Here is a 27950-nt window from a genome sequence, read left to right on the forward strand (position 1 = left end):
AGGCTACGCAAAACTAGTTGTCTAAAGCTATTGTCACTACTTGAGAGATTGTCCAGACATCTGAATAGGACATGGTGTGAACTGATGACCAAATTGCAGCTTTGTACATCTCTTCATTGGTTACAGGTCTAAGGTGAGCAACTGAAGTAGCCATGGCTCTTACTTGATGAGTCTTGACAGAATCTTGATCTGAAGGCCAGCCAAAGCATAACACTATGTGATACAGTTTGCTAGTCAGTTGGACAAAGTATATTTGGCAACAGCTATTTCCAATCTATTAGGATCATATAATACAAACAGTTGAGAAGCTTGACAATGAGGAAGAGTTTTCTTCAGGTAATAGACCAAGGCCCAATTACAGTCCTGCGAATTGAGGGCGTTCTCTCCTTTGTGTGCATGCAGTCTTGAAAAGAATGTGGGCAAAACAAAAGCCTGATTCAAGTGAAATGCAGAAACCACTTTGGGTAGAAACTTAAGATAGGTGCAAAGCACCACGCTATTATGAAAAACTGCAGGTACAGACAGTATGAAACCAATGCTGAGTTCACTGACTCTTTTAGACAAAGTGATAGTGATCAAGAATACGATCTTCTACATCAGAAATTTAAAAAAAGCTGACTCCAGTGGTTCATAGGAAAGTTCATTGTTGTGCTAAAATGATGTTGAGATTCATGGTACAGGTGGTCTCACAGCCAAAGACTTGTATGCCATAACCTTTTCATGAATTTTGATACCAGAGGATGAAGTGGATTTGTATCCACTTGAGAGTGTTAAGTGACGATGGCACTACAATGTCCCTTCACTGATGATGTACTGAGACCCAATGAGGAAAAGATATACAAGTAATGCATATCCCCTGTGAGAAAGATGCAGGAGATCCTTGGGATTATAGGCAAATGGGTCCAGGGAGCCTGTTTGGCACCAGGCTGAGAAACACTTCCATTTAAATCTGTTCACCCATAAGAACATAAGAGAAGATAAGGCCATCGCAGAAAGATTAAATGATTTTTTTTGCTTTAGTGTTTACTGAAGAGGATGTTGGGGAGATACCTATATCAGAGAAGGTTTTCATGGGTGATGATTCAGATAGACTGAACCAAATTACTGTGAACCTAGAAGATGTGGTAGACCTGATTGACAAACTGAAGAACAGTAAATCACCTGGAACGGATGGTATACACAGTGGTCCCTCTCAGGATATCCTCCTGGGGGTGCTGTCATCTGCCATCGGCCCAGGGATTCACCAATTTCCATAAAGTGTTTATTCCTTACTCTACTAGAGAGGTATCATACAGACTCCCACTCTGTGGGAGCCAACCCATGACAGATCATTAACTCTGCCTACGGACTATTACATATTGTTAGCTCATCCCCCTGAGGGAACAGCATTGAACAGATAGCCAACTCCTAGCATCAGATCCTGAACAGATTGCTACTCCACCCCCCTGGCAGGGTGATCGCTAACAGACTGCTAACTCCGCCTCCCTGGCGGGGTGCTCCACAACAGATTGCTAACTCCTCCCCTCTGGAGGAGCAGATCCATAACAGATTGCTAACTCCTTCTTCAACGGGAGTATCCAGCAGCCAGATAATAACAGATTGCTAACTCCTCCCCTCTGGAGGAGTAGATCTAAACAGAAAGGCCCTGTGACCAAGAGCCCATTCCCAAATACTTTGAGATTCCTGACAGAAGGTCCAGGATCCTGTGCCCCCTTGCTTGTTTATGTAGAACACTGCTACTTGATTGTTGGTTTGAATCAGAAATGCATTAAGAGTGAACACTCTTAATGCATTTCAGTTGGCTCTGAGCTCTCAGAGGTTAATCTGATAACAGATATTCCCTTGCCGACCATGTTCCCTGAGTTTTGGGAGGATTTTGTATGTGCTCCCTACCCCCTAGTGGAGGCATCTATAACTAGTGTCATTTGATGAGGTAAGGCTTGAAGAGGAGATCCTCTTTCCAGCACCATGAGAGGTCTTGAACGAGTAGATGTGAATCGGTTATTTACACTTTTGGATAATAGAAGGACTAGGGGGCATTCCATGAAGTTAGCAAGTAGCACATTTAAGACTAATTGTAGAAAATTCTTTTTCACTCAACGCACAATTAAGCTCTGGAATTTGTTGCCAGAGGATGTGGTTAGTGCAATTAGTGTAACTGGGTTCAAAAAAGGTTTGGATAAGTTCTTGGAGGAGGAGAAGTCCATTAACTGCTATTAATCAAGTTTACTTAGGGAATAGCCACTGCTATTAATTGCACCAATAGCATGGGATCTTCTTGGTGTTTGGGTAATTGCCAGGTTCATGTGGCTTGGTTTGGCCTCTGTTGGAAACAGGATGCTGGGCTTGATGGATCCTTGGTCTGACCCAGCATGGCAATTTCTTATGTTCTTATCAGGTCCAGCCATAAGTGAAGGGATGCCTTAATCTCCTGAGTAATCATTATGGAATATGACAGAGGTTAACTCAGTTGATCTCACCGAGAACAGAGGCCCCACTGAAGAGTTCTCATGCTCAGACAAGTTATGGGGTCCATGTGCACCACCGCCACATGACCAAAAACACACAAAGAAGTGCCAATGCCAGGACTTGATCTCACTGTGGTAACTTCAGGAGAAAGGCTGACAGAAGGATAGCCCTTTCCGATGGGAGGAATGTTTTCTCCTCCAGCAAGTCTCGATAACTTTATTCTCTGTATAGGAACAAGGTTTAAATTGGTGAAATTGTCCATAAAATCTAGGGACTGAAAAAGTTGAATCATGTTCCTCAAGAAGTCTAGCACACCCACTTGAGAAGATCCTATCACTAGCCAGTGATCCAGATAAGGGAAAGCATATATCTTCCAGCAATGAAGATGTGCTGCCATTATCACCAAGCACTTCACAAAGACCTTGGGGCTGCCAAGAGGCCAAAGGGAAGAACCCTGTATTGTGATTTCTCCACTATGAATCTGAGGAATTTACAGTGAGATGGATGGGGATGCGAGCATACATATTCTTCATATCCAGACCAGACATCCAGTCTCCCATTTGGATGAAGAGCAGGATGATGTGGAGAACATTCATCTTGAACTTTTCTCTAATAATTCCTTGTTCAGTCTTTGTAAACCCAGGATCAGTCTCAATACCCCTGACTTCTTGGACATAAAAAAAATAGTGGGAATAAAATCCCTTGCCACATTCGTAGGGAGGGACAGGTTCTATTGCATGTTGGCTGAGAAGCGATTCCACCTTGAAGTGAAGTTGGATCACATGAGGTGGATCCGAATTCAAGGCTAAAGGTTGGTGAAGCACTGGAGGCCTGGGGAAGTATAAATGGTAATCAGACTCCACAATTTTCAGGATCCAACATTCCTTGGTGATCTTCCTCAACTCATTGATGAACAGCTAAAACTTTATCCCTACTGGCAGGGTTGAGGTCTGGGAGTCTGGGCTTGTCAAAAACTAGGCCAGGTTTGGACTGAGACTATTGCTGCATTTTTGGCTTATATATCTCACGCGCGTGTCCTTGAGCCAGAAGTTACTACTGCTGCAGTACAGGTATCTCTGAAAGGGCAGTATCTCTGAAATTGACAGAAGATACCTTAGGGCAGTAATTCTGAAACTGATAGAAGGGGCATCTCTGAAAGAAAGACTGTAATTCTGAAACTGATAGAAGGGGCATCTCTGAAAGAAAGACTGCTTAAAAGCAAAGTAAGGCCATCTGTAGATCAGAGGCTGGTTTGTCTCTGCCAATGGAGACTGGCTGTTTGCATGATGCTCCTTAATTTGGGCAACGGTTTCTCTAACCTTGTCCGCAAAGAGACTGTCCCTGGAACACGGAACGTCGGTCATCTTCTCATGGATGTCCTCACACAGACTGTTGGCCCTCAACCAGGCCATCCGGAATGCCTCAAGGGCCACTGCTGAAGATCTTGCTGCCATGTCGATATTGCATTCGGCAGTCCACAGGCTAAGCTTGTTAACCACCACCCTCACTTTCCATTGACATTGACAGATCTCCGCAGCAGGATGCCGCTCCTTCTTCAGCTAGCTCTGCTTCTCTTTGTGGCAATATGCTGCTGGCGCTCTTCGCAGCTGGACGCTGCCAACTCGCTGCACCGCTGGAGAATTTAAAGGGCCCAAGGTGGGAAAACCCCGTGGCGCAGGTTGATGACATCACACCCTAGGACTTATTAAAGGCCTTCTGACCAACACTTTCTCGCTTCGGCAACAGGTCTCCCTACTTGTGAAGTAGTACGTGTTGTCAGCATTCCCTGTCTTTTGTCCCAGAGTTCCAGCATCTTTCGTCTTCAGTTCAGCGTCTTCGTTCTCCAGTCTCAGTGGTCCTTGTCTTCGTTTGTCAGTCTCTGTGGTTGTGTCTTCAATTCTTTGGTTCTTCAGTGTGCCTTGCTTCCAGTGCTATTCTTTGCATTCCACCCTGCCTATCCTCCCCACCTTCCCTTTGGATGGATACCCGGCATTGACCTTGGCTCAACTTCTGGATTCTCCTGACTGCTGCCTGTCACTGACTTCTGCCTGCCCCCTTGACATTCTCAGATGCCGCCTGCCACTGATCTACATTGGTTTCCAGATTTGCCTGACCTATCTCCTTTCTGATCTAGTGACCCCGACGGCTCTCACTACCATCAGCAGAGGATCCCACCTAAGATCTGCTGGCCCTGGCACCCAAATGCTCAACCAGAGGGAAATGAGGGCTTGTAAAGGCGAAGCTCCAGTTGGACCTCTGTCTCATCTGGATCTGCCTGCCAATAGTGGGGACTTGCAAGGCTCCACCTTGCAGGTTATGCCAACTCCACCTTGGTCCAAGGGTCCACGACTTCAACAGCTGAAGGACAAGTACACCAACTGGATGAGGTCCAACATGCACTCTTCGGCATCAAGAAGAACCTGGCAATATTCCTTGTGTTCCCTGTCTAGGGACTCCATTAGGAACTTCAGCTTATCAATGTAGTCATGTAAGCATTGCACCATGTAACGTTGGTGGGCCACAATGCAGGCAATTCAGTATCAAGTTCTGGAAAACTGTTTTAATAAAGTTGTCCAGCAACTTGGGGTCCTTACCCAGTGGTGTGTTGGAAAATATCCAGATTTTCTTAGCCCACTTCAAAGCTGACTTCACCACCACCACAAACTGGTGGGGCAGATGGACTATACCAAAACAATCTAAGAATCAACTTCTTCCTTTATGCAGATGACATACAATTCTACATCCCTTTCAACAAAACATTTGAAAAAACTGAGTCATCTCTGTCAACATACGTGAAGGCTATACAACAAAACTCTTTCAACTGAAACTAACTCTAAACCCAGAAAAAATTGAAATAGTGTGGTTAAGGAGAGACACCACAATAATCAAACCGCCAACCATGGACCTACAAATTATTAATATCACTCCCTCAGATCAAGTAAGAGACCTAGGAATACATATCAATGAGAACTTCACTATGAAAAAGCATATATGCAAATGAATCAAAACAGGATACTCCAAGCTGAGAATATTACATCGGCTGAAACCCTTATTAACAATATAGGACTTCCGCACCTTCTTACAAACACTTATATTTTCAAACTTAGACTACTGCAACTCCCTATTACTAGGTCTACCCTCAGGAGTACTAAAACCATGACAATTACTTCCAAATGCCTCTGCTAGAATCTTACTAGGGACAAGGAAATTTAACCACATCACTCCCTCACTGATAGCACTGTACTGGCTTCCTGTACAATTCAGAATTCATTATAAAGTACTAATTCTAATTTTCAATATCATTAACAATATTAACCCATGCTTATTAGGAGTGACACTACAATATTACACACCACAGAGAGCACCAAGACCACAAAACAAAGGACTTCTAATGATGTTTTCTATTCGGAACACACACCTAATGCAAATAAGAACAGGCCCCAAGTTGTGGAACTCTCTTCCAGTATCACTACGTCAGATAACAGAGAGAGAATTTCAAGCGTGAACTGAAAACATGGCTCTTTAGAAATGCATACGATTTAATGTAAAATCCCAAAATGCCAATAACTTCAATGTCAGTACCAGAGATAATGTTAGTGGAGTGAGCAATAAACAATGAATGATATATAGTGTATTGTAAGTAGAATTATAATTTGTATCTGAAGTTATGTTGACCTAGAAATTGTTTGAATATGAACTAGATTATACATTTGCTGTAGTGTTGTCCTGGAATATGTGTGGGAATGTTGACCGAGAGTATGGATGCTGATTTTGTGAACCGCGGTGATCTTCTTTTGGAATGATGGTATATAAAACGCCTAAATAAATAAATAAATAAATAAATAAATAAATAAAAAAAATAATCAACCTGCTGCACTCTGTATTTGAGATCCTGGTCCCTAGAATTTGCTTTACCGGGATCCCTGTTGATTTAGAGGCACTTTCTTATATCCAAAGCAGGCTGAAGACTTCCTTATGGGTTCCCTATCCCTCCAGACATTGACTCCGATGACTTTACCCAATTTTATCAGGAATCTGGTGGGAAGGAATGTTCTGGCAAGTCAGGAAAGGGGTCTAGGGAATCCCTGTAGACCCCTCCTCTGAATCAAATGATGGAGAGATGCTAACCTATAACCCCAACGAAGATGGTAATCAGGGGTGAGACCCTGATCGTCTTGGAGGGGACAGCTCCTGAGGGATGTCCAAGTTGGTAAAGCCCCATGCTTCATCCTCTGAATGCTGGCTGGATTCCACCAAGAAAGATGACCTATCCAATGGAGGTGGGCTAGTTTCTTTTGCTTGCATTTCTAATGGAAAATTCCATAGCATGGAAGCTAGAAGGACACCCCCTTAAAGGAACAAATCTGACATCCTGGAAGGCTACCCTAATTGTCATTGGCTGCTAGAGAAGAAAGCCTTCACCAGTTCTATAATGTGATCCACAGACACTGATGTTTCTTTTGGGCCCGAGATGGAGAAGAGACATCCTCCCCTGAGACCAGTTTAGGGTCATTGCCTTGAGAAGTATGCTCCAAATGTCAGGTAGAGACCTTTTCCTGGATAACCTGTGTTAGGGGATGCATGGAGACCAAGGACACAATGGAGCAGATGGGATCTGGGATTTTCATACATATTTCGGGCTGGATGTTCCTGGCAGATGACACTGATGGAGCCCTGGAGGATATGGGATCCAAAAACAAAAGGAGAGACAGTGGTAACATTGCCAAAATCAAGCAGGGCACCTGAGAAGAATCCCTAAGGGGGCCCCTTGAAACCATGGTTACCACTGGCATTGATAATTTTGGCTGCTTCGCAGACTTCAGCACCAATGGTGCCAAGGACCTTCTGTGCTGATGTCACTGGAGTCTTGAACATTGATGGTGCTGTTGTGTCGGAGGTGGACCCTTGGGCCGAGGTGGGGTAGACGCAACCTGTAGGTAAGGACCTACGGGTCCCCACCGTCGGCAGGTGGAGTGGGCTGATAGGCAGAGGCCGCTGGAGCTTCACCTATACCAGCCCTCTTTCCCCGCCTTTAGGTGCTGGGGACAGCAGGACTTAGGTGGGCCTCGAGATAGAATAGCAAGAGGTTAGTTCAGCCCAGAGACAGCAGGCGAGGGATGGTGTAGTCCTACTCTGGACTGGGTAAGGTTCTGGAAACTCGGGCATCAATGAAACAAAGGCAGACTGAGGGCACTCGAGCAAAGGTAGGCCTAAGCCTAATAAGTTTATCGTTTATTGTGAACAGATGTGATATCCCTGATGAATGTCGGTATATAAAACCACGAAATAAATAAATAAATAAATAAATAAATGTTGTGTCCGTCGGTTCCCGACGCCCTCTCTCCGCCCTCCTTACCTCTTTGGCGCCTCCCTCTTCGCCTGCGGGAAGATTGGCTGCCGCAGCGTCCTTCTGCCAAAGCCCTCCGGCATCCCTGGACTGGCTAGACGCTGCAACCCGCCATGTTTCCTGGAGGCCTAGGGGTGCACGCGGCGCGGCCACGATTGAAGTACCGGCGATGGCATGAACCTCAGGGGTGTCCCCCTGAGATGACGTCACCCGTGACGGATATATAAGGTCTTAGAATTTGCTAACAGATTGAGTTAGCAAGGGTTCGGGTTACACTACCTAAGCTACTCTGCCTCCTCGGACTTACCAAGGGTACCCGCTCCTCGGGGGCCTCGCTTTCTCCTTTGTTTTTCAGGTGACAGTCTGGAACCGGTACTCGCTCCTCGAGGGCCCTCATTCCCAGACTTGCTCCATTTTCTCTTCTGCCTGGAAGTCATCACTGCCAACTACATCGGTGAGTTACCATCGCTCTCTCAGAGCTTTCCCTGGAACCAGGTACTCGCTCCTCGAGGGCCTATACATTCCAGCTCCTGGGCTTCTATTAGACATTGTGTGAGTGTTACCATCAGGTTTGGTACATGAACTCTGCATACCCTGCCTACTCACTATATTTCAGTTTCTCTACAGCTCAGCCTCCAGGGATTGCTGTTCCAGTATCTGAGGGACTACAGCCTAGCCGGGCATTCCAGCTCACTACTGCCACCTCTGGTGGTTGAGTATACTGTCAAATAAAAGAACTAATGTGTGTCTGTCACCTAACTCTGAGCCTGACCGGTGGTCCCTCTCGGGATCTTCCCCCAGGAGCGTGGTCATCTGCCACTGGTCCAAGGATCCACCCACAACTCTCCTAAATAACAACAGATTGCTAACTCCTATCTGATTGATACTCCCAACAGATAGCAGCTCCCTAACAATAAGTTCACATCCAGGGAGTAGGCAGAAGAGGCTTCCAATGGTAGGCTTGAGTCAGGGCCGGCGGCAATCCAAGGGCTGTGGCAAGTGATGCTGAAGTCTGATCACGGAGATTGTCAATAGCGTAGTCAATCGAAGTTGAGGTCTGATCACAGAGAAATCAATAGCGTAGTCAGACAAAGCGAAGGTCAGGGTCTGGAGATAGGCAATACGTGGTCAGGCAAAGCAGAGGTCTGGGTCTGGAGATAGGCTGTAGCATAGTCAGGCGAAGCGGAGGTCTGGATCTGGAGATAGGCTGTAGTGTAGTCAGGCGAGGCGAAGTGAAGTCAAAGTCCGTGTAATCAATCGAAGCATAGGCAGGGCAGGAACAAGGAACCAGGAATGAGGATCAGGAACGAAGAGTAGAGATGAATATCTTAGTAGCAACGAGTACTCGACCAGCGAGGAGACCTGTTGCAAAGGCAACACTATGGAGCGGGTCCTGAGCTTAAATACTATGAAAAGGTGGACATCATCATCCGAGGCTACAGCCAGGTTCAGGCCGCGGTCCCTACATAAGGATCAGCGAGGGGCACGGCGCGGGTAGAGGTGTCTCTTCGTGGGCCACACGGAGAGGCCCAACAACCAGTAGCATCATGAACTGGAATGCTGGGGACTGTGGCAGAGTCGGAGACACCAGAGGAGAGCTGAGGTCAGAGGTGGCGGCCCACTGCCGCTAGCGAGGAGGAACCAGAGGCTGGAGTCCTTGTGGAAAGGTGAGGGGGCTGTGCTGAGGGTCTGCTACGGACGGTACACTTAACAGGTGCTGTGGATCAGTTCATCGATAGTAGGGATGATTTCCACACTGCTAGCACTGTCTAGTGCTGCTTCTTCAGCAGTGCCAAGCTTCAAGTAAGAGGCTCGAAAGCATGCCTCGGAGCATGCTGGCTCCTGCCCTCAGTGCTTCCATGCCTTGCTTGACCCTGGTGCTATGGCAGACCTGGCATCCAATGCTTTAGGTGGCCTGCCGGAGGAGCCTCTGCTCAACTCAGCAAAAAACAGGAACACTTTCCAAGAATAGGAACGGCTCTGTCTTGAAATCAGCCTGCACAGTTCTCCATCTTCCCGAGCCCGGTTCCACTGGGATCTAGTGGATATCTGCCCACTGTTATAACAATTGGCAGAGTTGTGATCAGGTCTCAAGCACTTGTATTAGATGTCAGGGCCATTGGCAATGGACATCTCATGGCTATAGATTCAGTCCTTAAAGCTACTGGATATGGCCTTCTTGGAACCAAATATCTTGAATTTATTTTTCTTTTTGGTAGCACTGAAACATGCTGCTGAGGGCTGCCAAGGCAGTGAGGCAAAAGGAAAAACAGAAATAACTGCTAAAATCAGAAAAGAGAAAAAAATCTCTGAGAGAGAAAGGTACATGTTCATGTGGAATTTTGGATGAGAAAAGACTGAGATGCTCATGATGCAGCACACTCACTGGAACTCCCACACATGCTCAGTAGTGAAATCTTACTGAGCTAGAAAGATGAATCAGTTCAGTGCTGTCAGATGTTGTCACTCACGTGTCATGGATAATTCAGTCCTGCTGGTCAACGGAGAACTTGGTTTTTAGTATAGTGTTGCTGTAATTAGAGAGGAGTCTCTGGATAGATTTGAATCCAATGTTAGGACAGTTTATTTATTGTAAAGTGAAGGTAGGGATACTGTTTGTATTTCATTTTTATTATTTTCTTATTGTTTTTACATATATTTGTTTAAATAAATTTGGTAACCTGCTCCAAGTTTCACTGACAGAGTGAGGAATGAAATGGAAATAAATACTTAAAACACATACACAAAAGGCATAGCTGTGCTATAAATTCTCTATGTTTTTACATCTGCAGGGCAGGGAGCACCTTACAGCCCTGATGGGCAGCCGATGGGAGGGTATGTAATGGATGGACAGCAGCACATGGGGATTCGCCCAGCAGGTAAGCCAAAGCCACAAAAAAAAAAAAAAAAAGAACCCAGAGGCAAATATGCTAAGTTGGGATTTATCATGTCGCAATGGCTCAGCATTTGCCTCTGCCAGCATGCAAATACACACTTCATAGGCTATGTGTTTAGTCATTTCCTATTGTCATGGGCTGCTTGGAGGATTTCTTGGCTCCTTGTGAGTAAGGGTAAGCATGAACTCCATTCCTGCATGCAGAAAGGCACTTCCCTCTCCCCCTCCCCTCCTCATCTATTTTATTTGTTGTGGGGGTCTAGCACTCTCCTCCTGTTGGTTTGGGATTCCAGCTCAAATGGAATCAGCATCACCATGTGCCTTCATCCACAACTACCGAGGGTTTTTCCAAAATTTCATCTTGTTTGGCAAGCTCCTCGGTCAGAGGCCACAGACTATGACTTGGGGCCGGATTTAAGAGTTTGGCACCTATATGCAGAATGCCACAGTGTGGCCCCTTTGATAATGTGCTGGCATACTGCCCTAAAGCAAGGGGGAGAAGGCTCCATTTTTGCCTTGTTATTTGGCCCCTTCAAAATCTGGCACCCTAGGCAGTTGCCTGTACAGAAGTCCAAGCCTGCAATAACTCACTCCATAACCCACTACATGTGCATCTTGAGTCTGGCCAGTAGATTGGACGATAGATGAGACTCCCTCCCTACTTTCATTTTATAATGGTATCATATGTTATCAGCAATACAAAAATTCTGTGGTTATCAGTTCACACATGTTAACCTGAACAGGCTAATTCAGTCCTGGTTTTTTGCCTCACTGCATGTATGGAATTTTAGTTCTGATTTCCGTAAGAAAAGTAGGTTATATCTTTCTGCTTGTAGGGAGTAATTTTCAAAGCTATTTACATGCATAAAACTTGTGCATAAATGGCTTGATATAAAATTACCTGGACTTTATGCACATAAAAGTATGTGTGTAACCCAGTTTTGCTCATACTTTTATGTACACAAAAATAGGTGTTCCAGGGTGCAGCATTGGGGGAGATTTTGGGATTTATGTGCATAATTTACACTCAGGGATAGTAACTTTCAAATGGGTGTGCAAACATACATGTTCATATGTGCACTGGTGCACACCTAGAGATGTGGCAATTTTGTAACATACACACTTATGTTATAAAATAGCTTAAGCACGTGTACGTGAGCACCTAATTTTACAAGTGAGTGCATGCAGCCACATAAAGTCGGGTTTGAACCATGCAAGTGGGGGAATTTTATAGCAGGTGCGTGTCCATGCCATGACCAGTTTCACCAGTTCATCCACCAGTTCAGCCAGTCTAGAGCTAGGTCCTCCAAACCCCCCTGGGTCTTTAAGCCCACACTCTCTCCAGTTACCTCAGACCCCTTAAACTCCTCAGGGATGCCTGTAGTTTGGTTGGTTTTTTTTTAATTTACACCTCTTCCATAGCAGAAGTAAACTTATGTGGCACTGGACCTGGGTGGGCACCCATGTGCAAAAGTACTTGTGCACACATTTCCTGGCCACGTCACAGAACACCAATGCCCCGCCCACATCATACCTCTTTTTTCTCTGATGTGAGATGTGCGTGCATCGGCACATGCACGCACATCCTCCCAGTTTATAAAATCGGGTCAACGAGCACATGTGCTAGATACGTGCTCATCTCCCGAGTTTGGTGCACGCATCTCTTTTAAAATTTACCTCATACTTTTTTAAATCAAAAGGAGCACGTACAAGTTATGTCCTGCAAACAGCAGGTGTAGGTTTGAGCAGCTTAGTTTGTGAACATTCTTAGGGATAATTTTAAAAACACATTTATGTGCATAAATTCGCATTGAAAACTGGCGTAGATTATGAATGAAGGCAATACATAATTAATGCAGGTTTTTATAAAATTTCTCTCATAGAAGGTAGTTTTCAAAGGAACTTCTGCAGATAAAACAGTACTTTATCTGCAGAAATGACCTTTTTGAAAACTGCCTGGCTGATAGGCATGTAATTTTAAGCGTATAGTAGAGAGGTATTCCAGGGGGTGGAGTCTGGATAGGGTTTGCATTTACGTGTATACTTTTCAATTTTTAAAAATATGTACCTAAATTTCTCCAAAACCTTTTCCTGCACAAAGTAGCAGGTATAATAAATTTGTGCAGATAGTTTTTGTGGGATAATTTTCAAAGCAAACTTACATGCTAAAATTGAAATAGAAGATAATTCATAGATGGAAGATTTTCTTTGGAAGCTCCATGTTGCTGAGAATTTAGCTGGGAAGCCCTGCATTTCCTGCCCTTCTAGACCTAGTATTAAACCTGTCTCTATTTCAACAGCCATGAAACATATAGGGACAGATTTTTAAAAATTACACACGCGCTTACTTTTGTTCGCGCAACCGGCGCAAACAAAAGTAAGCCGGATTTTAAAAGATACGCTCATAGCCGAAATCGGAGCGGCCTCAGGAGGAACTTTCTTTCCGGCGCCCCCCACCTTCCCTTTCCGTCCCCTAACTAACCCACCCCCCGACCTTAATTCCCCCCCCCCCCCACCTTTATTTCAAAAGTTACGCCAGCGCGCCATGTTCCGATCCGGGGGCTGGTCTGGAGGCCATGTCCACACCCCCGAAAAGCCCCTGGGCCGGAACCACGCCCGCGGCCTCACCCCCGGAACACCCCCGATGACGTGCCGGCTGCGACACACCCCCAACACGCCCCTGACACGCCCCCCAGAAAAGCCCCGGGACTTACATGCGTCCCAGGTCTTGTGCGCGCCGCCGAGCCTACTCAGGATTCATCTTGACAATGGAGTCGTACAGTGTACTGGAAAAACAGTTGTGAAAGTAAAGATGACATAAAATACATGTGGCTGCCATAATGCGTTTTGCCTCATAGTGACACTAAAAGAGGCATGTCTGGCACATGAGTTTGTGAACGACTGCCAACACAGTGTTCATAGTTTGGCCAAGCTCGCGCGCTGTGGCTTGCCGGCCCTCCCCTGCGGACCCCATCCTAGTATTCACATGTGGATGAGATAGTGCCACAAGTGTGATGCCACCCCAACTGGTCCTCGAGCATGAAGAGCTACAGCTCTAGAAATGCTGTAAATATCAAATAGCTCTGAAGCTTAAAGGCACAGCCTAAAGGTACAGGTAGACAGTTAAAGGTTTCAGTGACAAGAATTCCCATTTTACTGCCTCTTTCCTTGGCTGACAAACATATACATGTGAAGTTATACACCTGTACTGGGTCAGCTTACTGTCACATGGGCGTGCCAAGACACAGCTGCCACCACTGCATCACCAGTTTTAGAGCCACTGCTGACTTGGTTTTCCAACTGGATCCAGATTTCCTGGATATGTTGATCCAGTCCTGGTCTTACTCCCATGCATGCAGGTATTGATAGCCTTTGTTTTGCTCAGAAAAGCTATAGGGAAATTTGATGTAATCCCTTCATGTAATGTGTTTCAAATCAGGACAGGATTTACCTGTCCTGAAAACTAGAGCCAGCTGGCAACTCTTTTGCTGACATCAGTGTGCTCTAGTAGCATGCCTTCCCTTACAGCCTTGGACAAAGAGCCTGTGCTACCTGGTACCATTCCCACAATGCGCATAGATCCTTCGAGGTAGCATACCTCTTGGTGGTTGCTTGCACCCTGACACACATGCACTATACTATACCTACCTATGCAATTTGTAAATTATAATGTGCAGAAGGTGAGGGCCTTGGCCACTGTGATGTCATGTAGGTTCAGTTAGCTTCTCAGTGAGCCAACACAGGATGCACATCCGGCTCTGTGAAGGCAGGATTGGGAATTAGATGGTGTCTTGCCTTCACTTGTATTTTCCTATGAGCTCGGAGATGTCACCATCACTGTATAGTTTCTAATGACTCTTAGGAGCACACACATCTCTCCTGAGCAAAGGTTGATGTCATAGAAGCCAACAGTTAGATGTGTTTGAAACTCCTGCCTTTAAATCACCCATCATAGCTAGCCTGACAGAGATATTGAGATGTCTGGGTGCTGCAAGGCCCTTGACAGTTATGGCTCACTGATGGTCATGTGGTGCAGCTGTATGTACATATGAATGTACCCAGACAATATACAGAGTATTTTGCTTTGAGCAATAGCTAGTATCTCTTACAGTCCTAGTGCGATCTATTACCAGCCTTTAAAGCATATAGGCTGAGCACTCCTGCGCCAAACAGCCTGTAGATAGATCCGTTTACAACGTCACTCCACATTTCTGTGGTTTAATAGTTGCAGGCCCTTGCTGATCCACGTCTGTCATGACTTGTGGGGAATCAGGAAGAGCTGCTGACCCCTACGCTGTGCCTCATGTAGTCAAAGTCATTTTTACAGTTAGTGGTGAGCAGGGCAGGTGTGCTCCTACACTTTCAATGATCTGCTCTGTGTAAAGCATTAAGGCTAGAGAAACTGTTGTCAGCTGATGACTTCATAAGCCTACAAACTGCCTCCATAGTACACAGCATACAGTGCTAAATATATAGGCCTACTGCTCCCAGAGGTTTCAAGTGGTTGGCATGATGGCTGATGGCCTTTCTGTGTTGTTCTCTTGCCAGACATGCATTTAGGGCCATCTAAGGCCTTGAAGGGCCCATGTCAGTACCTCAGATAAAGTAGGTATCATATATGCCTCTGACAGATGTGTTTTATGTGGCCAGGTATACATTATCAGTGCTGAGGAAGGACTCTGACTACCTCATTAGCAGTTATGGACAAGCTGGCACACACCTCAATGTTGTTTGATGCCAAACATTCCAGGAACATACGTATTACCCATGTGTAGGTGTACAAAGTACTGCAGGTAGTCCATACTCAAAAGTTAAGTGTGTCAGTGTGCGACTTGGTGAGTGACGTGCTGTGCTACCCTCTGTCAATCTCTGTCTGTGGGGGTGCTGTTGCACTAGGAGGCCCCTCCCTTACCACAGCAATTCATACTCCAGAGCAGGCAGTGTGTGTGCATTCATTTTGCACACACTGCTTTTGGACACCAGTGATAGAGTGCTTGCAATCTTGAGAAGGGGCGCCATATGGGCTGCAATATGCATGGTCTCAGGCCTTGTACTCTAAAATTTCCCTTAGATCATTCACTGTTCATACCTACCGTTGAGAGAGGGCTGGAGATGTGAAACTTGCCAGAATCACACATCAAATATGCAGTCTTACAAGTGTGTGTATTAGTTGATAATTGCCGGTAATGCACAGAGGCTTTTCCACCTAGTACTTGGAGTGGGCCTAATAGTCCAGTTATTTGGGGGGGGTGCAGACTACCAAAGCTTAAGCTGTCACTGAGGCGTGCTACTTTAGGGAGGGAGGAAGTGGGTGTTAAGAAGCTGTCCACTGAATGTGGGTATGCTGGGATGGCAGGAACATGGAGTGGGAAGGACCACCTAATAGCAATAATGTTGGGCTGATTCAGATGAATGGTTTGGATGAGTGTTTAGTGGTAGCATGTAGTGAGATATCCGGTCCAGGAGGTTGTGTGTGTGGGTGGAGTTGGTTTGCTTGGCAGGTGCAAGAAGCCTGGCGGTAGTCCTATTTGAGAGCTTTTTCCAGTCCTGGACTGTTTAGCCTCCTCTCTGTTGATCATATCATGCACAGTAGCCATAGAAGCTGCCACCACAGGCCACATCATTGGACACTCACTCTGTTCTCTGTGTACGCTGGCAGGATAGGGCTACCTTCTTTCTGCCATATGTAGGTCAATAGCTTTCTTGTACATACATAGAGGTGGTGCGGCCATATCTGCTGTAGAATCTAGGGGACAGGTTTTGCTTAGCACTTTCGGCGCTTCACTTGTACACTTACCAATCATTCCCTTCGACACCGCTGTGTACTTGATGACTGTTGGAACAGAGTGTCAGCTGCTGTGTGACAACTAGGAAGGAGGAGTGAAGGAGTAGTGACTTGTCGAAAAAGTCCACAGGCAAAGAGCAGAGGGCCTAGAGGGCTGCTGCTGTTGTTTGAGACCAGGCAGACTTCCACAGACTGACTGCCATCCCTCTAGTGGGCTGCCTTCGGGAATTTGATACTACATGTAAGGTCATCCTTATCTTACACGTTTTATACAGACCCCCAAGCCATGCCAGTACAGGGGTGCCAGCCAGTCTGTGGAAGTCTGCCTGGTGCCAAGCAACAGCAGCCCTCTAGGCCTCTGATGTTGGCCTGTGGGCATTCTTGACACGACAATATTCCCTCACTCCTCTTCCCTAGTTGTATGGCCTAGCCCATATAGCCTTGCCTGCTAGATAAGTGGCTACTTGGAATATGCAAGGGCATTCTAGCATGCACAGTCATGTGGAGGGCAAACCTTGTACCTAGTGAACCCTTAACACAAAAACCACACAATGAAAGGAGCCAACCAGGAAGTGTATTTTTCAAACCAGTGACCATTTTATTAGGGAAGACATGTAGTCCACTGTTTGAATTCAAGTGAAACTCTTAGCTAATCACAATCTGCAAGGACAAGATAGCAAATAGCACTAAACATTAGGGGTGTGCATTTGTTTGCAACGTATTGGCAATCTGCAACGTATATGCCACATTCGTTGTATTTGAGGGGGGTCACAAAATGTATGGCGAACCCCCACGAATACAACGTATCACTAATGAATAAACCCCCACCCTCCTGACCCCCCCAAGACTTGCCAAAAGTCCCTGGTGGTCCAGCGGGGGTCCTGGAGCAATCTCCTGCACTTGGGCCATCGGCTGCCGGTATTCAAAATGGCGTCGATAGCCTTTGCCCTTACTATGTCACAGGGGCTACCGGTGCCATTGGTCAGCTCCTGTGACATAGTAAGGGCAAAGGCTATCGGCGCCATTTTGAATATTTATTTATTTAAGGATTTTTATATACCGCGGTTCGTTAGCAAACATCACCTCGGTTTACAGAGAACATTAAATTAGCAACAGCTTTACAATCAAAATTGAGTTAAGGCGAAACAAGTTTGTAAACAGTAATAATGTAACTAATATATTAGGATAATACACAATAAAACTCAACAATACTTCCAAGGAGGTGTAGGGTACTAGGGGATCAAGAATATCAGTATAGATATAGCAGTTCAATTATGACAGAATGTGAGGGTACTCATACTAAGTAGTGATTTCTTAAAAATTCAAGATTAATAGATTGATAATTACTATTATAGTTAGAAAATTTTGAAATAAATATTACCAATGAATGTTAAGTGTATTTGGCAAGTAAACTGAAAGAATGAATGGGAAAATTCTATACAATGTCATGATATGATATAAGAAACAACATGGATAGAGTTCACAAATTGTATGCTTTTTTGAAGAGCCATGTTTTTAAATTCTGTTTAAATTTTTTGTGGCATGGTTCTTGGCGTAGATCTGTAGGTAGTTTATTCCAGTGATTAATTCCTGCATTCGAAAATGCTCGTTCTCTCGTTGCGACATGTTTTATTTGTTTATGTTTAGGTATAGTTAGTTTCGCCAGGTGCATTTTTCTAATAGGTCTGACTGAAGTGTGGAATATAAAACATTCAGAGTACCAATTCATGTCTGAATTGTATAAAGATTTATGTATAAGGGTGAGGACTTTAAAGATTATTCTAAATCCGATTGGGAGCCAATGTAGGAATTGAAGAGCTGGAGTAATGTGTTCGTGGCGGTGTGTATTCGTGAGGAGTCGTGCAGCTGCATTCTGTAGCATCTGCAGTGGCTGTATTGCATTTTTCGGTAGACCCAGTAAAATAGAGTTACAGTAGTCTAGTTTAGCTAATATAGTAGCTTGTAGTACAGTCCGGAAGTCATTAGGGTGTAGAAGTGGTTTTATCCTTTTCAGAGTATGAAACTTATAAAAACCATTTTTTATTGTGGAGGTGATAAATTTTTTCAGTGTAAAATTATTGTCAATTATAACACCAAGGCTGCGTACTTGTTGTATAGAGTGTGAGACTGATAGCGGTTGTTGCGTAGGGTTAGTAAAATTGTTGTTTTGAAGCGATATGATGAGAAGTTCAGTTTTGTTGGTATTTATTGCCAATGAGTTTTCCGTTAGAAGATTCTCGATTTCCATCAGTGCAGACTTCCATGTTTTGAGTGCGTTGGGAAGAGAGTCCTTGATAGGTATAAGGATCTGTACATCATCTGCATAAATGAAGTGCGGTAGACCCAGTTTCATCAACAGTTGGCAGAGGGGAGTGAGATAGATATTAAAAAGCGTGGAAGAAAGAGAAGAACCTTGTGGTACTCCCTGCAATAGATTTTTGGGTTTGGATTCATGATGTCCAATTTTTACACTGTATTTTCTGTCGTTAAGAAAAGATTTGAGCCAACATAGAGCAGTGCCGGTGATGCCAATTTGAGAGAGGCAGTTTGACAGTGTCAAATGCTGGCGAAATATCAAGAAGGGCGAGTATATATGAATGACCAGTGTCCAAAGCTTTCAGAATAGTATTTATTTATTTTTTTTTTTTTGGTTTTTATATACCGGAAGTTCCTGTATAATATACATATCACTCCGGTTCACAGATAACAGAGATAACTATCGCCGAGATGGCGGTTTACATGGAACATATAGAACAGTTAATCTATTATAAAGTAGAATACAAACTAAGATCTACTAAGAACACATAAATAAAGCAAATAAACATTACAAAATTGCTGTGGGATGGGAGGGTTGTTATTCTTCCTGCTCTTAGCTCTCTGGGAAAGCTTGTAGGAAGAGCCAAGTCTTGAGTTTCACTTTGAACGTATCTGAGAGTGTTAGGAGAAGTGTTTTAGTACTATGGTGCTTTCAGAATCCATATTGGAATGAGGAGAGTAGATGATTTTCATCAAGGAAATCAGTGAGTTGTTTGTTAATCACTTTCTCTAATATTTTAGACAGAAAAGGTAGATTTGATACTGGGCGAAAATTTGCTGCTTCAGTTGGGTTTAAATCATGTTTCTTTAATGTTGGTTTGATTATGGCGTGTTTGAGTTGTACAGGTACAATTCCAGAAGTAATGGATTTGTTGAGAATCTTAGTTATAGGTTTTGAGATTCTAGAAGGAATGGCAAGGAGGGTTTTAGTAGGCATGATGTCAAATAGGTGTGTTGCTGGTTTAGTTTTTCTAAGAATCCCTTCAATTTCTAATATCGTAGTAGGTTCAAATTTAGTAAGTGCAGCAAGGCAGGGACTGTTTAGATTTGTATTGTGTGTGGGTAGTTTATTTGTAGTATTAATAGGTGGAGTAGTATCATTTATAGAGAGGTTAGACAGTGGAGAGGTAGAGATACGGTTCATGATAGCATTGATTTTGTCCTGAAAGAATGTTGCAAGTGTTTCGCATCTAGTTCTGTCCTCATTATCTGAGTTAAAGATGGCTGGGGGGTGATGATGGAAGCAACATATTGGGAAAGTGCTCGTGGATTGAATTGGTATTGGTGGATCTTGAAGGCGTATTAGTTTTTTTTTTATTCATCTGTCTTATTCCTGTATTCATGTAGGAGTGACTTAAATTTTTGAAGTAACGTATGTGTTTGATTTTTGCGCCATTTCTTTTCAATTTTACGGAGTTCAAGTTTCAATTTTTTAAGATCAGGAGTGTACCAGGGTTTTTTGTCTTTCTTTTCAGAGTTGATTTCTTTTGTAAGTAAAGGGCAGAGCTTATTTGCTATATTACTAGTGATATGATGCCAGGAGGAGCAAGCCGAAGTGGCATCCGAGAGATCTAACTTCTGAAATTCTTCTGAAAGGGCTTCAGCGATGTCCTCAGTATTGCATTGTTTTCTGTAAGTAATTGTTCTTTTATTTGCGTGGGGAGTATGGGGATTGCCTGTAATAGTGCATCTTGCATCAATCCGGAAATGATCAGACCACGGTACGGGAGTGCATTTGGGAGAGTCCACTTTAACAAAGGAGTTCGTGAAGATGACATCTAGGGTATGACCTCCTTTGTGAGTAGGGCCAGCAACCCATTGTTTAAAACCAATTGTGTTGAAAATGGTGAGGATAGATTCACAGGCTGAAGTCGGAGTGGAGCGGTTGAAGTGAAGGTTAAGATCTCCAAGGATAATTGCAGGAGTGTCGATATTAATGTATTTAGATATATATTCAGTTAGTAAAGAAGGGTTGTTTTCAAGAATGCCAGGAGGAGCATATATAAGGCATATTTGCAGATTTTTTGATTTGAATAGTGCAATCTCGATTTTGGGCGGAGGATTAATGGTTTGTAGGGTGAGATTGAATTTCTTTTTGGCAGCCAGGAGGAGTCCGCCTCCTTTCTTTTTAGGTCTAGGTATAGAGAATATATTGTAGGTATTTATAGGTAGTTGGTTTGTGATGGCAATGTCTGTGTTTTTTAGCCATGTTTCCGTTAGAGCACAAATATCCGGGGATTCATCTGTAAGTATGTCGCTGAAAAGTGAAGCCTTTTTTTGGATGGATTGAATATTAATGAGTAATATGGAAAAGGTCATCAAACCCAGGAATTGAGATAAGGGTGAAGTCATGATCGGAATTAAGGTTTTGTCATTTGGTATATTGAGCTTGGTTCTAAGTTCGTGTATTTAAGGGTAGGAATAGTGAATGTGTTCATTTCAAAAGGAATAAGGCTTAAAACACTTAATGTGGAACTTGTAGACTTTAATGTGGAACTTGTGCTCAAAGCTATGCTAGATCAGGAGGTTTGTTTTTTTTTGTTTTTTTTGTTTTTTTAAGCTTTCCTTAATTCAGCTGGAAGGCGCACTTGGGGGTGTTTTGAGAATACCGGCAGCCAACGGTCCGAGTGCAGGATATAGCTCCAGGACCCCCACTGGACCACCAGGGGCTTTTGGCAAAGACTCTTGAGGCACAAGATGGCTCTGGCCGTCCATTGCTCCTACCATGTGACAGGAGCTGACCAATGGCACCGGTAGTCCCTGTGACATAGAGAGGGCAAAGGCTATCGGCGCCATTTTCAATACCGGCAGCTGACAGCCCACGTGCAGGAGATTGCTCCAGGACCCTCACTGGATCACCAGGGACTTTTGGCAAGTCTTGGGGAGGTCAGGAGGGTGGGGAGTTATATTTAATTAAATTTAAAGGGATGGGAAGGGGGTTTTTTTGGGAAACAAATACGTATGTAACTAATGAACGGATCGGGGTCCCCCGGATGCAACGGATTTGGGTCCCGACAAATACGAATACCGAATGGGACGAATCCATCCCTGCTGCACATCCCTACTAAACTTTGTAAATTATATGAACAATACATTCTGTACAGACCTGTACATTTATTGTTTGAAATGGTATCATATCTATAGGCTTAGTTAGCATCTTATCCTTTTGGCACTATCATGATTACAATAAAGACCACAGAAAGCAGAAGTGGCACTCCTAATAGCTAATTAGACAATTTCAATGATAGCCTTTGTTTTGCTCAGAAAAGCTATAGGGAAATTTGATGTAATCCCTTCATGTAATGTGTTTCAAATCAGGACAGGATTTACGTGCCGAAAAACAAAAGTGTTAGTGCGCGCTAACTTTAAAATGGTTTAAACTTTAACTATGGTTAGCGCGCATTAACACGAAAATCGGGACCCATAAAAAAAAAAAAAAAAGAACTGCGGTGAAAAACGAAATTTCCCACAGAGGCCTGAAAACGAAGCCCGAACCGAAAAAAAAAACCCAATGCACATCTCTACAAATCAGCTCTAATGTTGGAGCTGATAGCAGTTTTGCTATGTGATGGCTAGGAAAAGGCCTAGACAGTCCATGTTGAAAGAGTGCCCTCAAGAGGACAGCCTAAGGGCCAAGGCAGCAGAGTTCAAATGAAGGCCCCAGACAGTCCATGTTAAAAGAGTGCACTCAAGGGGACAGCCTAAGGGCCAAGGCAGCAGAGTTCATATGAAGGCAGCAAGACCAGGACCAAAGAGCGCAGCATAGAGGCAGCAGGACCAAGAACAAAGAGCGCACCATGGAGGCAGGAGGCCCAGGAGAAGACACAGCAGCATGGAGGCAGGAGGCCCAGGAGAAGATACAGCAGCAGCATGAGCTGAGATGAGACACCAGCATCTACAGCAGGAAATGAGACATGATGAGAAGAGGCAGCAGCTGGTCCGTGAATGGAGGCTGCATCAAAGAGGATGGAATATTGCAGAGCATCAAGGAGCGCTTTAGAGTTAGGCTGCTGGACCATAATGGCTGACAGTAGACCATCCCTTCTGCATGCTAGCACAGGAACTCTGTAGTGAGGACAGACCAACAGGCTTCTTCCATCTAACTGACACAGGATCTCTGTAGTGAGAACGGGCCCAGCAAGCTTTTTTGATCTAGCCAGCAAAGGAACTCTGTAGAGAAGCCCGTCTAGGACTGTTGGTACAACTCTTCTTATTTGGCATTCGATGCCACCACCTTTGGGCCTTTATGGCCCCTTGCCAAATTGTGGCTTACCACTTGAGGGGGGCATGTCTTTTGGGGGCCTACTCCTCGGGCGTCTGTCAGCCCGGGGACTGCTGCGGGGTGTGGACTCCAGGATGCTGGGAAAGACTCAGATGGCTGCTCGGGCATCCTTAGCAGGATCTGCGTCAGTATGTTCGTCTTGCTATTGACCGTTGTGGCCAGTGTCATAATATTCTACATATTTGCGGCAGTCTGATCTCGCAAGATCTGGTTCTGCCTGTTGACAGCCCTCTTGAGGCGCACTAGATCTGCCTGTATGTGTCGGATGTTTACCCCATGCCTCCTTTCCAACTGGTCCAGCTGTTTGTGCATGGACATCTCTGTTGGTGGCAGGGATGTTGCTGGTGCTGGTGCCGATGCTGGTAGAGGTGCTGTGGAGTGCAGGAATTTGGGCCTCCAAATATGGCATGACTGGGCTTCTGGGCTGTTCCTGCCAAGGGTATGGTGCTTCAGGCTGGTGCTGTGGTGTGCTGGCTCGAAGTTGTGATAAATCTATTCGCTTCCACTCAAGGCTCTGTTCCTCCATGAAGCCAGAGAGGATGTGGGATACATTGAGTGGGCTGGGTGAATCCGGAGTTTCCAGCATCTGCAATTGCTTCTGAGCCTGTGGCTGCTGCTGCTACTTCTCCTCCTCCTCTCTCACCTGGGTCTGGGCATCCATCAGGAAGGGCCTGTGCAAAAGGGCTGCTGGTCCCTGGGGCTTCTGGTTGGGACTAGCAGCTTCGTGGGCGAGAGCTGTGGAAACAAAACATAAGTCATAAGAACCAATGGCAGCAAGTATCCGTTTTTCATTTGGCATCAGAGGTGTACTTTGCTTCTTAGCATTGTGAGCACCTTATGCCAAATGATGTATATACCCGTTGTTGCCTGACCATTTACAGGTGAGGTCAACTTACCGGCTGCAGCTCGCATGGTGTCCAGCTACTCAGTCATGCCCTCAAAGACATCTGATCCCAGCCTTTGCACGAGGCGCTCCTCCATGGGGGTGAGGACGATGGGACAAGGGGCTCCTCCTCCAGTCCGCCATATGTATTTATTTCTGGCTGCCACCTTGGCGTTCACCTGCTCTTTGATGTCACGGTACCTGTGGGTCACCTGCTCCCCACTTCGTTGGACTCCGCTGTGCTTGGAAATGCCCTGAGCTATGTTGCACCAGATCTGGCTCTTGGATACCTTTGAGGTCTTGGCCGCCCAGTTACCAAACAGCATGGCATAATGTTCCAGGACCTCTACAATGACCATTTCATTTTCCTGGATAGCCCTGAAATGAGGGCATCCTGCTACCTGGCTGCCAGAAGGGGTGCCACTTCTGCTTCCAGAGTAGTGTCCTCCCTTTCCTCACTCTCCCTCCCTCTCTCCTTCCCCCCCCCCTGCCAATTCCCTTCCCTCTGCCCTCTCTCTATCCCTAGCCTGCCATCCTCCTCCCTCGCCTGCCTATCCCCTTCCCCCTCCTCCCTCCTCCTACCTCTTCCCTCCTATTTCTACTCCTATCTTCCCTCCTATCTCTACTCCTGTCCCTATTCCTACTCCTTCCCCTAACACTCCTGTCCTCATTCTCCCACCTCCCTCCTGGCCCTCCTCTCCCCATGCCTCTCACTCTCCATCCTCCTCACTCCTCCTCACTACAAACACCAGTCCTCCACACTCCTCCACTCACACTACTCCTCACTCCTCCACCAACATTCCTCCACACCAAAAGACAGAAAGACAAACTGGACTAACAAAAATTTTCACTCCAACAAAGAAGACAAAAGACCATGGTAAAGGGAAACAGATGGCAACAGAAGACCAGAAAACGCACTCAGGTAATAGAATCAGAAAAAGCTCCTACTCCCATTAAACCACTCACCAACTCTCCTCTCCACTCCTCTCTCTCTCCCAAGCCTGACACACCCTCAGAGTGGCATCTGCAGGAAGTTGGAATATATAAATTGAAAAAATAATGCACTGCGCACTAATTTACACTAGCTGCATAAAAAATGACATTGCATGCAGTGACGCAATGTGCCATGCATTGACACAATGCAGCGGGCATTATTTACCTATGTAATAAGACAGACTGCAAATTAGCTATTAGTGCTATTTTCGCTATATTTATAGAGATTTGATTACTCTAGGTCTAAGCCAGATGTCTCTCTGTTAGAAAGACAAATTTCATTTTTTGGAAAACTTTTTTGGAAAACTTACTCGCCCCAAAATGACTAGATGTGGGTGGCACCTTATAGACTAACCAATTTATTGAGGCATGAACTTTCAAGGACAAAGCCCACTTCATCAGACAATCCAATTTATTGAGGCATGAGCTTTCAAGGACAGTGTCCACCCACCTCTTTCATTTTTGCTACACCAGACTAACACTCACCCAAAAGTGTTCTCCTGTATCTTGCAAAGGCTGTGAGGGCAGCAGTGATCAGAGTCAGCCAAGCAGGCCATCAGGGAGATTATGAAATAGTGTCTTATTTTAGCTTATAGGCTACTGTCCCATTTAATTTCCCCTTCTGAAAAATTAAGCAAAATGACACAATAGCTTTAAACACCACAAGGTAGGTTTTAGAATAAAAGTATAATTGCTTGAATTTCTCTTTGTAGCTCTCTCTGTCCTCCATTTTGCTAAAGAAATTATAATTTTTCTTAGTTAGATCAGCAAAGGGAGGCATGCAGCAGGCAGGCAAGGTGCAAATCAAACATAAGTTTCTTCCATATTGTCAGCAAGTTTGTTTACCTGTAGACAGCAGGATGACTCAGCCATAACTCATGGATGACATCATGTGATGGTATCAAAATGGACCTAGCTCTCAGAGCACAGTAAAAGTCTTACGGAATATGTGCAGGAGTTCCTTTGTGAGCCTCTCAGTCTCTCCTACAGCTTAAGGTTTAAAGAGGTAGTTGGTTGATTCATCCTGTTTATGGAGAAAACTGTTCACAGGTAAGCAAACGTACTTTCTCTGTTGACAATTTATTTTAGGAACAAGCAGAAAATGAGTTGATCCCTTAATGGGCTGCTCAACTGGCACCCACCACAGTCCAACACCTGGGGCTTTGCCCACCCACCCTTTGGTATGCCACTTCTGAAAGCTTGATTTCGAGTATAGATTCCAGGCCTATCACAGATCTGGGAACTGGCATCATGGGGGTGGGGGAGCTTTCCTGTGCTTGCGGGAAAGAGAAAGCAGGATCCTGCCTAGACTTCTTGTATTGAGAGTCTGATAATATCTCTGTCCTGGAAGAGGAGTGGCTCCACTGCTCAGCCTCGCACCGAGGCCTTGTACTCTTACCCACCTGTGCCTTCCATAGTGCCCTCATCTTCCAGACACGATACTGTTGTGCCTTAGAGGTCATACGACCACAGCTGTAGCAGTTGGCAGTTATAATCCAGGCTCAGTCAGCAATAGCAGGCAGAATGCATGTCCATAATGGACATATGATGCCCATAAATGCAGGCTTTGAAACTGTGTTTTTTGGCCTTGGCTTTTCCACAATTTTTTTTTTTAAGTACTGAAAAGTTCTGTTCAGGAGCTACAAAGCAGCAGTAAAAATAAAGAGAAGCAATGAGGCAGATTAGGCCAAAAATAAAAAATATGAAGAGAGAAACTGGGATAACATCTGTGTGGTAGCTCAGACGAAGAGAGACTGAGGGGCTCACAAGGCAGCATACATGCGTGGGAACGTCTATGCATGACCAGTAAGACTTCTACACTGGATCAATGTCAGCACTGTCGGATGATGTCACCCATGCATTATGGCTGTTTCATGCCTGCTTGTCAATACAGAAACTACTATCATGCTAGGAAGTAGCAACCTGAAATGGGTTGTCCATCTTAGTGTCTCTTGGGTCTTCGGTTTATATTGTTTCAGTTGTGGATGGCAAAGCAACTTCCATTTGGTTGAAGGATGACATACAAAAGCATGAATTCTTATGCAGGTGTTAAATGGAAGCAAGCTATCAGCTAATTATAATTTAGTCCAATATGCCTGTGAGATGTGGAGTAGCAGACATTCCGAATAGAAATGTTTATTAGTATGAAGAAAGAACATGAAGGTTGAGTGTTGATAGGAGTTCAATGGAGTATCTAAGAGCACAGTTCTTGCTCAGTTCTTCCCCCATTAGGAAGGGCCATGGGATTTTCTTTATACTACCAGATTCTGCTGTTGTCCATCTTGTGCACACCATGTGCCTGGTATTGAGAAGCAGCCTGGGCAGGATGTTAGTGGCATGCTTTCGTTGCTTTGAGTGTGGTTTCAGATATGTCTCTTCCTCCTAGGAGCCATGGGTGCAATGGGCATGACTATGGGAATGGAGGGGCAGTGGCACTACATGTAGCCCCAACCTCGCCACTGACGCTGGGGGATGTAAGTACCCTCCCTGCTGTGTATTTTTTTTCTTGGAAGGGGGCATGGTGTTTATATCTTTTGGTTGTGCTCATCTGTCCCCCAATGTATTCTTCTTTTTCCCAGCCTCTCATTTCATTTCTTCTCTTTGACCCCTAGTGCTTTCTCTTCTTTTCCTGCTAGCTCAGTACACCTCTTGCAAATACACCTGGAAACACATCACAACTCAGGGGAGATAAAGGATGCTGGCACCAGTGGCCCATTTTGGCTCCTCTGCCTCAAGATCTGTCATATACACAGCTTTAGAAACATCTTGTACCTATTGGGTGTGACTCCCAGGTGCTTATTTTCCTTCAGAGTCAAGTCTGTCCATCTTTAATTAGGGCCAACAGTAGGAGATAGAATTGCTTTATGTGGTGGAGTGCACGTGTGTGTGTGTTTGAGATTTTATGAAGAGAGATACCATCCATATATAGCTGTGTCATCTATCCTACATATTACACACAAACATTTTAGAAACTGACTA

The 27950-nt window shown here is 44.8% G+C and overlaps 1 protein-coding gene across 3 annotated transcripts in view; it reads left to right on the forward strand.

Moving 5' to 3' along the window:
• The window catches only part of LOC115073274 (homeobox protein meis3-like), a 184088-nt gene that overhangs the window by 151477 nt on the left and 4661 nt on the right, over nt 1-27950 (forward strand). For 2 of the 3 annotated variants that reach the window (XM_029571574.1, XM_029571575.1), the window contains exon 11: nt 10609-10695. In XM_029571574.1, the coding sequence (XP_029427434.1) occupies nt 10609-10695 (87 nt within the window). Of the gene's footprint in view, nt 1-10608; nt 10696-27357; nt 27446-27950 lie in introns of all 3 variants that reach the window. The other variant, XM_029571576.1, reaches the window with a different exon arrangement.

The sequence above is a fragment of the Rhinatrema bivittatum genome, chromosome 11 (assembly GCF_901001135.1).
Source record: "Rhinatrema bivittatum chromosome 11, aRhiBiv1.1, whole genome shotgun sequence".
Taxonomy (NCBI): Eukaryota; Metazoa; Chordata; class Amphibia; order Gymnophiona; family Rhinatrematidae; genus Rhinatrema; species Rhinatrema bivittatum.